General features: G+C 42.5%; 1 protein-coding gene across 3 annotated transcripts in view; it reads right to left on the reverse strand.

Moving 5' to 3' along the window:
* The window catches only part of rabgap1l (RAB GTPase activating protein 1-like), a 118,309-nt gene that overhangs the window by 29,874 nt on the left and 74,797 nt on the right, over positions 1-13,638 (reverse strand). For 2 of the 3 annotated variants that reach the window (XM_083767494.1, XM_083767493.1), the window contains one exon: positions 11,444-11,572. In XM_083767494.1, the coding sequence (XP_083623620.1) occupies positions 11,444-11,572 (129 nt within the window). Of the gene's footprint in view, positions 1-6,623; positions 6,851-11,443; positions 11,573-13,638 lie in introns of those variants that run through there. The other variant, XM_083767495.1, reaches the window with a different exon arrangement.

A 13,638-nucleotide genomic window follows, 5' to 3' on the forward strand; every position in this document is an offset into this window, starting at 1 on the left:
GTGTGTGTGTGTGTGTGTGTGTGTGTGTGTGTGTGTGTGTGTGTGTGTGTGTGTGTGTACAATACACGCGTGTGTGCGAGAGAGAGAGAGAGACCCTGTGTGTTTGTATAATTTTTGGTATAAACGTCTGTCTGTCTGTCTGTCTGTCTGTGTGCACAGCATGCTGGTGGTAATGTTATCTCTAGGGTGTAGAGTGTGTGCCATTGCCATGACGATGACGCTGGTGGCTATGCTGGGGATTACAGGTCGACTCTGATCACCTGACCTCCCTCTGAGGCTGTGTGTGTGTGTGTGTGTGTGTGTGTGTGTGTGTGTGTAACAGGCACCTGAGGTAGAACTGTGGTAGAATTATACTTTATATCACTGAGGCCGAGATTCACCCCTGTTCCCGATTCGATGCGATTTGATGGCGATTCAATTCTGGACAATGCGATACAATGCGATGCGATTTGATGGCGATTCAACACAATGCAAAGGATTTATATTAAAGCCTATGTTAATTTCTCAAATCATGTACTAAAATGCATTACATATAAATTCAAAGCAATTTCTCTGTCCAACAACCTAACTTATAGAATTCTGGAAGAAAACAAAGGGTCTGCTCTTCTGGCTATTGTAGAATTGTTACAACATGAACAAAACTATGTAACCATGGATTTTACCGATGCAAACACGCTGTGAACAATGGATCATGCACGTTTATATCGATAGTGATTACTGTCTGAATATAGTGCTTTAACTTCAACAAAACAATAAAATATATATATCACTCACACCACCACCTTTAAAGAACAATCACCGTGCACCTTGAAAAAATATATTTACCTAATTACAGACTGACTCAACACACCTCGCTGCTTGCATCACACCACAGGACTTGTTACATAAACCTTGCCACACATTGTGAATGTCCTATAAAGGACTTTAACACACGGTAGTATGTCACGATAAAATAGTTGACCTCATAACAAAAGACATATCCAAAGTTAACATTTTACACCGTCACTGAGAATGCACACACACATTCCTGAGCCAAACCTTCCATGTTTCATCTCTGTACTGATAACCCTGAAAACCTTTTCACGTCTCCGTGAAAGAGGAAGCTTTCATGACAAATCTGGAAAGATTTCGACTATTTTTGACAATATAATAACCGCCAAAAAAAGTTATGATTTTGTGCAACATTAAAATGTTTTTAAAATGTAGTAGTAAGTAAGTAGCCTTGCCGAGCCATGGGGCCCATAGGGCAGGAGCCTAAGTCCTGTTTCTGTAGCGTGAGGCAGCTTGATGTACAAGTACACCCCCTGGACATGACGCTAGTATGTCACAGGGACTTACCCCTAATCCAACCCTTTCTTATATAATATTCATAATCGATATAAACAATTACAAATTGTATATCATATAAATCATATGATATCTGTATACATATACTCCCACACACACACACACACACACACACACACACACACACACACACACACACACACACACACACACACACACACACACACACACACACACACACACACACACACACACACCTCCCTAATGCCCAATTTCTTTACCCAAGGCAACCCCACATGTTTTACATTTCACAACATTTTCCCAGCAGATTAGGTGTACCAGTGTAGCAGTGCCACTCCAGCTGAAGCTGTTCTAAAGCTACCTCCAATGGGTGCAACACTATTTGTTCTCTTATTTTCTTATCCACGTCTCACACCCCAGACTGTGCCCCGCCATGTGCTGCTCTGCAATGTGCTGCGTTTCACTACAATTAACTAAGAAATTATTACCCAGCATGCAGTGCGTGTTATGTGCGCACCTATTGTTTTGTCCGTTAGCCAATAACCTGAGAACACAAACCTCAATGCTTCCTGGGTCATAAAAGGTCAAAGGGTCAACTCCCAGCTTGTCTGGGAGGTCAGATGGACTGAAATTAATATGAGGGACATGCTTTCATTGTGTTCACTGTTCATTATTCATTCATTTGAAGACACTATGACGATGACATATTGATAACTTCAAGGATCTCCTTACATGGCATAAAAGGGACACGGACGGACGGACAGACAGACAGACTGATTTTCAGTTCTGCACAACCACTGGTCCGACCGACAGATTCTATAGTAGTAGCTCTAATACATTCAGCTGCAGTAGAATGTATTACCGGAAGGATGATCGTTTACAAAAATGACTTCCTTCTTGGCTTTTATTATGTGAGCAGCTAACTTGACAACATTCTGTTTGTAAATGATCTACATATTATATAAACTCTACTCCGAGAGAGCTCCGAAAAATGACCACTGTGTGTGTGTGTGTGTGTGTGTGACTGTGTGTGTGTGTGTGTGTGTGTGTGTGTGTGTGTGTATCAATGGGCGTGCCATTTGTGAACAAAGCTGCGTGGGATGGCAGCATGTAGTGTGTGTGTGTCTGTGTACACACTGTTCCATTGCTCCATGCACCTTCAGATGTGAAATGATTACTCAGATTAGACAGAGGAACACCCACAGCTTCATTGCAACTCTTTCTCATTGCAATTTATTACACAATACCCACGTATGGCTCTTTAGTGAGTTATTTCGTTTGGTTTCTCAGAATGTTTACTATTATTATACTGTGTTTTGATTAATTATAATGTGATTAATGTGTTTTACATTTTAATCTTTAATTATGATTTATTCAGTGGTGGACAAAGTACTTAACAACCCATGTGAGTCAAAGTACAGATACCTTTGAATTAAGTGGTTGATTAATAATATCAGATTCATTTTGTACGTTTGAGTACCGGGTCGCAGTATCATGTCGTCAACTAAAACTACGATGAAAAATGTTCACTGACTACCATTTTTCTACTGATGAAAACTATATAAAAACTAAGCTATGATGACTGAAACTGACTAAATATATTGACAATTTCGTCAACAAATAAAAACTAGACATAAATGTTAGGGACTAGTGGAGAAGAGATCCAGTATAAATGTTAGGGACTAGTGGAGAAGAGATCCAGTATAAATGTTAGGGACTAGTGGAGAAGAGATCCAGTATAAATGTTAGGGACTAGTGGAGAAGACATCCAGTATAAATGTTAGGGACTAGTGGAGAAGAGATCCAGTAAAAGACAAGTCATTTTATGCTTGGCTCACGGTTACGGTCCAGAAATAGATGATCTACAAGCTCACAATGCGCCACGTAGCTGAGCTTGTAGATCGGCTAATTTAAGTCGACTAAATACACTGTAGATTTAGTCGACTAAAATCTTATTGTCGTGGCAACAATCGGAATCGGTCAGAATCGGTATCGGTAGATACAGTATGACCCTGCAAATAATCGGAGATCGGATATCGGTCATAATTTCATAATCGTGCACCCCTGGTCCCCTAATATTTAGTCAACTAAAACTAGACTAAGAGTACAACATTTCAGATGACTAAAATATGACTAAAACAAAATGGAATTTTAATCAAACGACTATGACTAAAACTAAATCAAAATGTGCTGTCAAAATGATCACTGCCCTAGTGGATTCAAAAGTACGATATATATCTTTGAAATGTAGTGGAGTTAAAGTCATAAGATTCCAAAAAGAAATACTCAAAGTACGAATACTCAAAAGATTTAAGCATTAAGTACTCAAGTAAATGTACTTGGTTATTACTTATTACAGTCCACCACTGGTAGTGAGTACTAACAGTAGTCACTCCTTTCAGTCATTTCAACCATGCAGTGAAAACAAGTGAGGTACGGGTTCAGTTTAAGGACAGATTGAGTTAATCTGATTATAGACGGCTCCAGGGAAATAGAACTAGGCCCAATTTTAGACCTGACCTGGATCCCCAGAGCAGGAGATGGAATGGGTCCCACTCTGCAGGCACACAGAAGTGTTTTAAAAAGACACAGACAAGATGCTTTTAGCCGTTATGGTCACAACCTTTGGAGCAACCTGCTGGATAAACTGCGGAATGCATGGACATTGTAACATATCTTAAAGGTGCTGGAAGTGATATTCTTGGGTTAAAACAAAAGGTTTTTTACTTTTCTTTGTTCAAAGTGAAAGCTCTATTATTCTGTCAGTATTGCTTGCTATAGACTGTTTGATCAGTAACGTTGGTCTCCCTGTTTCTTCAATTCTTTAGTAACTAGAAAATACATTTTCAGGTGTGAATTTCATTCAATCAGGAGAGGGAACACATCCATCAGATTAAATTTGACTGTTCCAGTTGCATTTGTTTAACTTATTAAACAAATAAATTAAGAACATGTATTATCTGTTCATCCAAAATCTGGAGAGACAGGGAGACCCCTGTTACTGAACAAACACCACTATCTATCAGAATTTAGACATATATATTACACTTTAACAAATCCCTCACATCTACTTTAAGACATACCTTTCTTCTATTTGATTTGCTTTTACTGTATTTTATTATCATCATCAGTAACTATTTACTTTCTTTTCTGTGCGACAGATGGGCGTTATAATCTCATGAAAAAAGTACATCACGTGTCAGTAAATAAAACATAGTGTACATGCATGATACATAAAGTACAGTAAATAACACTATGTACAGTACATAACAGAGAAAGTACTGTCCATTATGGTTCATGTCCATACTGTATACAGGGACTCATGTTGTCTGAAGTGGTGATTAGAGGAACATGGAGGTAATTTGAGGAGGAACTGGGTCATGGAACTCAATTAACTGTCGCACGAACGAACGAACGAACGAACGAACGAACACATGCACCCACGCACGCACGCACACGCACACGCACACACACACACACACACACACACACACACACACACACACACACACACACACACACACACACACACACACACACACACACACACACACACACACACACACACACACACACCAATGTTTCAAAGAAGTGTCTGTAATTGAAACAAACTGTCAGTTCCAACTTCAGCACAAAGTGACCTCAACATCCCTTCTACAGAGATCTGTACTCAGGATAGACAGAATAGCAGAGCCCAGAGAGACTGAAGAACAGACAGAATACCAGAACACAGAGATAGACTGAAGAACAGACCGATTGACACAGGGGATAGGCCTGTCAAGATTACTACATAATCACCTAATCGCAATTATTTGAGATTATCTAAATGATTGAGGGGCGCTAGCCCCTCCTATAAAAAGCTATAGTGTAGATTCTGTCTGAACACAAACATTAAATGCCATTGACAATGAATGTAGAATTTACGTATGTGCCTGAGGAAATCGGTCGGTATGTCTGTCGGTGTCAGCGCAAACCCTTGGCCAAATGGCCAATAAGGGACCACTAGTATTGGTGACGTAACTAAGGATGATAAGAGCGTTCCTCACTTCCTCATTTTCCAACATTAGCGGAAATAGCTGGTTTATAAGATTATGTGAGCTTGTAGATCGGCTAAATCCACTATTGCTTTTTTTGTATTGAGTGGTGCCCATTGGGCACTGGCCTATGAATGCCCCACCCAGATATTATGTCTGTTTCCCTTTAATGCCCATATATAGAGTTCTTTGTCAGGCATTCCCAAATATGGAGTCTATGCAGACGTCAGAATGATGTCAGAACAGGCCAGCTCCATATATGGAGCCTGGGCAGGGGCCCTGTCCAGGTTCTGGACAACCGTGGGTCCGACCGACACCGGTCACTGCACTCCCTGTGGGGGTGTGGAACACGTGTGTCGAATTTGAATCGGTGCGGAGAAAGGTTCTCGAGTTACGTGGATTACAGACATATGCACACACACACACACACACACACACACACACACACACACACACACACACACACACACACACACACACACACACACAGTTAGACTAGAGAGGTGCGCGTGGGGCCTCTACAGCGGTGCCCATTGGGCACTGGCCTACTTGGAATGATGCAAGTTGGAAATGAATGCTTCACCCAGATATTATGTCGGTGTCCCTTTTATGCCCAACTTCAGAATGTCAGATTTCTGTATGTGTCTCTGTGTCCCTTTATTCCTATATATGGAGTTCTGTGTCAGCCATGCCCAAATATGGGGTGTTGTGAGGTCAGAACAGGCCAGCTCCATATATGGACCCTGGGCAGGGGCCCGGTCCAGAGGCAGAGGGCTTTTTGGGGCGCTTCTGAAGTTCTGGTTTTTCAAGTCGGTGGGGCTAGCGGTTCTGAAGTTACCGGTATGTGGATTACAGACGTACACACAGAGACTTGGTGCATTTATAGTTAAGATAGATGAGATAGATAGATGTAATTTATTTGTTTATTTAGGTTGCAATCAGATCTGCACCTGTGCAACTTCAAAGCCTAGTAATGAATTGTTCTTTCTATTCATAATGTTCCAGCGTTAAATGACAAATAAACACAATCAAAAATCGCAATTATATTGTGTGACAATTAATCGTTGTGAAAAATGTCCTAATGGTGACAGTGCTGGTGACAGACAGACAGATGGATGCACCGCAGGTGGTAGTGACAGACTGGCAGGCACAGACAGGCACAGACAGACAGACAGACAGACAGACAGACAGACAGACAGACAGACAGACAGACAGACAGACAGACAGACAGACAGACAGACAGACAGACAGACAGACAGACAGACAGACAGACAGACGTACCACAGGTCTGGGTTTGGAGGTGGCCACCAGGCGGGACAGCAGGTCATCTTCAGAGATCTGGTTCATCACATGGGCGTTGTACGCCACCATGATGGACACCTCTTCCATCATCCTGACCACACAACTGGAAATGGTACCAAAACGCTCTAGAAACTCCCCTGGAAATGCTTTGAGGCGCTCTTAAACACGGCGATCCACGAACCCCAACAACAACCGTTCCATCTGTGACGTGACGTCCCCCGCCACCCCCTGGCGCTCGTCAACGTTCCACAAGTTCCCCAACACTCCAAGACATTCCTCAGTGCTTCACAAGTCTTCCAAAAACGCTCCACAAGTAATGCAGAATGTAATCCGTTGAATAATCCACAGGTGGAGACAAAACAAATCCAAGCTTGTTTACAAGAGAGGAGAGGAGATGGGAGATGAGGAGATGCGAGGAGGCGATTAGTGCAAGAAGATGGAGATGAAACAGGAACGACGCTAAAAGCAGCGGAGGAGAGTGACGTCAGAAAGACAAAGAGAAGGAAAAAGGATACGGAGAACAGAGGAGGAGAACAGAGGGAAGGGCAGAGAACAGAGGAATGTTAGCAGAGCAGAGAGCAGAGGAGTGTAACGTGTACAGGAGAGGAGAGGAGAGGGGAGAGTAGAGTAGAGCTGTTGACAGCTTCAGTGTGAGAGCTGCACTAAAGCCACTGACTGCACTACAGCGTCTCCCTGGACACAGGCCACACCCCCTAGACACAGACCACGCCCCCTGGACACAGACCACGCCCACTCAGAGGAGCAGAGAACAACACCTGTGTGTTCCTCCTCCTCTCTGTCTCTCTCTGAGGAGGAGGTTCACTCTGCTCCTCTTTATCCCAGCTCTGTGCGTGTGTGTGTGTGTGTGTGTGTGTGTGTGTGTGTGTGAGGGGAAGTGTCAGGGCTGTCTGCTTGAGCGCAATGGTTCCGCACGCACGCACGCACGCACACACACACACACACACACACACACACACACACACACACACACACACACACACACACACACACACACACACACACACACACACACACACACACACACACACACACAGACCCTCTTCTTCAAGACATGATGACAGTTAGATAGCGTTTGCAAATTAATTGAGAGCATCGCCTGTCTGTCTGTCTTCCTGCCTGTCTGTGTTTACACAGTATTGCCTACTGTATGTCTATCTGTCTGTCTGTCAGGATAATGCCTAAATTATGCTCCATTCATCGTGTGATGAACATAGCAGACATACAAGCTCACAACAAAACAGGACATATTTAGAGCTTACAGATCTGCTACAGTATGTGCCGGTGTGCAACAAAGTAGGAATGGGGCATAAAAGTTGTCCTGTATGTTGTGTAATTTCTCATTAGAATCAACCATCATTCTCATTCCTCTGCTGGGGGTTTAAAATGAAAGCCCAGTTCGCAGCAATGATACGCAACACAACTCGTCCCAACTTGCAACCAGTTCCTAGCTGCAACAGTCTGAATTGATGTTGCAACTGGTTGCATTGCAACCACAGTCCACACCGATGATTCGGTGTGGACTGGGCTTTAAGAGGCTGTGAAACTTCAAATTCTTTCTCGAGTAATCCACAGTGCGCGCATGTATGTGTGTTAGTAGTTTGTCACCTTGTGAATTCCTTTTGTGCGTTAAGCTGCTTTAAGGTCAGCTGATCTCAGTTAAACCACATCACGGCAAAAAATGTGGCAAAGCTAAAGAGCACGACTTTCAGTATGGATTGGCTCAGTTCAGTTTGGTTCAGTTTGCACTCTTTTCCAGCAGTGTTCTGAAGCCAAACGAGTCTGTGGCGCCCCGTTGCTTGACAGAGTTTATTGAACCGGTTAGTTTTTGTTTTTCACTGCAGTGGAATCAGACTACACCTCGTGTTCGGCTATTTATTACTCTTTCTAAAATTATTAGATTTTATAGTATAGTTTGTTGACTGCAGAGACAGTATGTCCCTCAGGAAACTAGTATGCCAGGTGAAACCAATATACTATCTGTCTGTCTGTCTGTCTGTCTGTCTGTCTGCGTGCGTGCGTATGTGAATGTCTCTCGTCCAACAGCAGGTCACTCTCTCTCTTTCAGAAAGAAGGTTATGAATGCAAGGCTTTCATTTTGCTGAGTCATTCTTACCTGTTCTACACCTTCACCTCACCTTCAACTGCTCACTCTCTCCCCCTCTCTCTCTCTCTCCTACTGTTCGCTCTCTCTCTCTCTCTCTCTCCTCCTGTTCGCGCTCTCTTTTTCTCTCCTCTGTCTATTGGTCTCATGCACCCCACCTTCTCCTTCCTCTCTCATCTCAGGAACAGCATTTTTTCTCTCCAGCCCTTTTCATATCTCGCTCCATCTCTCCCTCAGTGCGCGTGTGTGTGTGTGTGTGTGTGTGTGTGTGTGTGTGTGTGTGTGTGTGTGTGTGTGTGTGTGTGTGTGTGTGTGTGTGTGTGTGTGCACACGCGCGTACATGATGTATATGCCGTGTTCTACTCTTGCTGCGATTGCAAAAACGGTTCAGTTAGTTACAGAATGACACACTGAGATAAACACCCATTACCCAAGACAGGATATCCTGTAGAGAGAGAGAGAGAGAGAGAGAGAGAGAGAGAGAGATGGAGGGATGGGTGGAAGATTCACTCTCTCTAGCATTCTCTACAACCCTATTCTGAACCTCATTCTGACGTTCTGCGAAAACAGCACATTTACAAACTGGTTACATGAGGGCTTTTCATTCCGAATAAAAACTTCTGAATAAAATAATTCGGAAGTAATGTTTTTTGCGAGTTTACATGGGAAATGGTCATTACGAATGAGAGTTTACGTGGACGATACTTTTAACTCCCATTATTTCATTCCGCAGCAGCTTTGGGTCTGGGAAGGCTTCTGATTGGATAGGAGTGGGCATATATGTTTACGTCTTTACGTTTTTTTCACCCTTTGAGCAGTGCTGGGTCATCTCGTTTTGTACTTTATTAAAAGCCCGATTGGGTGTGCAGGGCACGCAACACACTGATTATTGTATCAAGGTCGCTCGTTATTCTTGAGAGAGAGAGAGAGAGATAAACTGTTGAGCACGCACGCACGCACATAATAATACTAGATTTATTGCAGCTGCTCATCAATGCAAACTGCAAAGCTGTTATGTTTAATCAACGTTTTGGTTGCAACTTGGAATAGGCAAGTTATATAAAAGGGGGATAGGGGATAGGATAGATAATAACGTATTCTTGGGACTGTTTGTGTGTGTGTGTGTGTGTGGTGTGTGTGTGTGTGTGTGTGTGTGTGTGTGTGTGTTTGATCACTGATCAGAGGGCTGACGGCATTGCATCCTCTCCTCCACTGTCTTTCTGCGAGTCCCCCGCTGTACTGTAGCCTACAGTAGCAATCCAGATACATAGGCTAGCCTAAATGTTGATCAGTGATCATGATCAACTCGATCGGGACGGTTCAGATTGGATCTTTGAATCACAGATCAGGGGGATCATCGATCTCACTGCTGCTGCTCCACGTTTCTTGTGTGGATTTCGGATCTGCAAAATGCACGAAAATATATGTGCAAACTCCTCTGAAGATAACATTCCCTTGGAAATGAGCGCCTTCATGGAAGCGCCTTAATGGAAATGAGCATGCTCAGAAAGACCAGAATGAACTTAAATCCGAATGAGTGTATACGAGTCCAATTTTTTTCTGAATGGTTTTTAAATCGCATTGAGCATTTTCATTTTTGTAGGTGTTTACTGTACATGAAAACTTTTAATAGGATTTAACTTTTATTAAAAGGGGATTCAAGTACTCATGTAAACATGGTAACTGACTCATCATTTCAGTGAAGATGTTTAGTGTAGAGGGAAAACAGGAGGGGGCAGGGTACAGACACAGAGTGAGTGTGTGTGTGTGTGTGTGTGTGTGTGTGTGTGTGTCCGTCCGTCCATGTGTCCGTCTGTTACCAGGTAATCTCCAGCACCGTTAACCGGTTGGAATTTTGCAAGCACACTCCCTGGATGCCAACGATGAACCTCTGCCCCAAACTTTCCAGAACGGCCTGTTATAGCGCCACCAGGAGGCCAACTTTGGAAAAAACATTTTTTGCTATTACTCCTCCAGATTCTGTCCAGAAATCCCGCAAATCGTTACACACTATCTCTATAGCCTTTATTGCCATCCAAGGTGTAAGAAGAAATGACACCCGTTTCACATTGGCCTATTATAGCACCACCAGGAGGCCACATCCTGACCTGCCCCGACGGGCACTTTATCTTGTTAGGAGTCTGTTATGATTCCATAAAAACAGTGACCCCTACTGTCTGTAACCTGTAACTAACTACCTGCTCTCCAACAGAATGTTTGGACTTGGAGCATGCCTTCGCATAAATGTGACCATTTCTGTCTCAGAATTGTTATAGCTCACCTCATAAATGTACCATTTAATTCCGCTGCATGAGTACCGTATATATTCTATATATCTTCAGTCGCTTATTCATTCATGAATGAGAGATTTATGCATTGTGCATTTCCCCAAAGTGCATTATATTCACACACTGACGACGGCAGACGAAACCATGCAAACCACCAACCTGCTCGTCGGGAGCAGTTTAGTGCCTTGCTCAAAGGCACTTCGGCACACAGCCAGGAGGCAGCACACACTTCATGAGCGTGAGAGAGAGAGAGAGAGAGAGAGAGGGTATGTGTGACACACATACTCTCTCCACTACACACACGTGTGTGTGTGTGTGTGTGTGTGTGTGTGTGTGTGTGTGTGTGTGTGTGTGTGTGTGTGTGTGTGTGTGTGTGTGTGTGTGTGTACCTTAATACTGCAGGCTTGTTCCATGAGGCGGCGAGCGTTCTCTGCTGCTCTGTAACGTTTAGGAAGCTGAACCCTGAAGAACTTCAACGCTCCTTCAAAGTCCGCCTGGAGGAGATCCTCCTTAGAGGTCTGAGAGGAGAGGAACGTTTAAATTCACTTTGAATCCAAGTTACTCTACATTTGTGTCTCAGGTCACTCCTGCAAATAACATTTTCTTCCAAGGCACGCGTGAATTACATTGTTACTTTATAGCACCTTTTGTCATATTCCAGACTTTCCAGTAGGACAGACTGAAAATAACGTTTATACTTGGTGGAGTTGCGCTTAAGCCCCATCATTCCTATTCTGAGGGTAACATTCACCAAATCTACAAGCTCACAACGTGATGTGAAGTGAGCTTGTAGATCTGCTATTTTTGGTGAAGAGACTTTGGGCTCTATTTCCGCCCATGCTAAACCCCTTATCCTTAAACTACTTTTCCTTTTTTTTTTTACTATTTGAAAAAAAAAAAAAAGAATAGTTAAAATCTACAAGCCAATCTACAAGCTCAAGTGTCGATGTAGATCATAGTTGTACTATTCCAAAATATTTTTCAAAATAGTAAAAAACTAAAAGTAGTTTATGGATAAGGGGTTTAGCATGGACGAAAATAGAATGTACTGTAGGCTGAGAAATAACACACCAAGCAAGTTGAGTTTTACTCAGGTCCGTTTTACTAAGTCTAGAGGGTCTATACGGTTTTAAACTGAAGTGACATGTATACATTCCAAAAATTATCAAAGTACTCTGAGGCACCACTGGACTAGCCTGGCTAATAAGCCAGACTAATATCACACAACACTATAGTATACTTTTATATTTCCCATCTCTCACTTTTAACCTGTGCCCCTGTTTGAGCTAACCCTATGCCTGTATGAGCTAATATGCTAACCCTATGCCTGTATGAGCTACTATGGGATACCTGGATTACCCTTTGGGGATTAATAAAGTATCTATTTAGAATTATGGAAGGAGGAAGGAAGAGGAGAAAACTCTAATTAGTCTAACAGTTGGAGCAGCTATCAGGCTGTGGTCACTGGACGTGGTGTAACAGTCTCCTGTGCTTGCAGGTTGTGGTAACAGGATTAATGTCACTTTTGACAGGAGCACCTCAGAAGGAAGTTGCTTTCAGTTTTAATACCATGTGCTTATCTTTTCGGTTTAGTGACGTCATGCGTGTCACACTGTCAGCTACAAAGATACAGTCTACCATTATTTTTCAATGGAATGCAGCGACATGCAGATACAAAGACACATCTGATGTTTGTAGCTGATACAAAAGCTACAACAGCTACAAAGCTCCAGATATGCTGGGTAGACTATCTTTGTATCTGCCAGTGTGAACGCAGAAATCCCCAAAATCTATTATTTCAAAAGAATTTCATGAATAAATAAATGAAAGAAGTCATTGAAATTCCATAAATTAGAAAACATGTTTAAGAAGTAGTGAACAAGCTTACTAAAATGTTAGGGAGGGACTATGGAGAAGATAATATTTTCTCGTCATGATTTTCAGTTGATTTTCAGTTTTTTATGGTAGATGGCGCTCTTCGCTAACCTATGAGTCACCGTTTGACTGTTATCAGAACCCAGGAAATCACATGATTGCTAAATAACAGCTCCCATCCACGTAAGAGGACACATGCGTTTTGGTGCGTTCCTCTTTCTGGTCCGCCATTATGGAATTTAAAATTTTGGAGCATAACAAAGGAACGAATTAACCGTTTTTTTTTAACACGCATTATCAACGATCGTGGTGGACATAAATATTCTGTGACTACAGAATACACTGGCAGTGAATGAGTTCAAAGCTAAAGCTAAAGCAGCCGTTTTATCCCCTCTGAAATCACACATTGGACATTTATTTTCAAGCCGTCTACATATGAAATTAGTAAAGCCAACAAGACACTGTGACAGGTGTGATGAAGGTGCATGCAGACTGTACAGTGTGTGTGTGTGTGTGTGTGTGTGTGTGTGTGTGTGCGTGTGCGTGCGTGCGTGCGTGTTTTCACAATAGAGTTTGTGAAATGTATCATTCTGAATAATAATAATAATAATAATAATATTTTGATACCAATGCTTTTGTATATGTGTACATGCCAATCACATGACTTCAGAATAATCAAACTGCAAAAGCATTGACATCCGTGTTCTAT

This window comes from Protomyctophum parallelum (assembly GCF_964188405.1).
Source record: "Protomyctophum parallelum genome assembly, chromosome: 6".
NCBI lineage: Eukaryota > Metazoa > Chordata > Actinopteri > Myctophiformes > Myctophidae > Protomyctophum > Protomyctophum parallelum.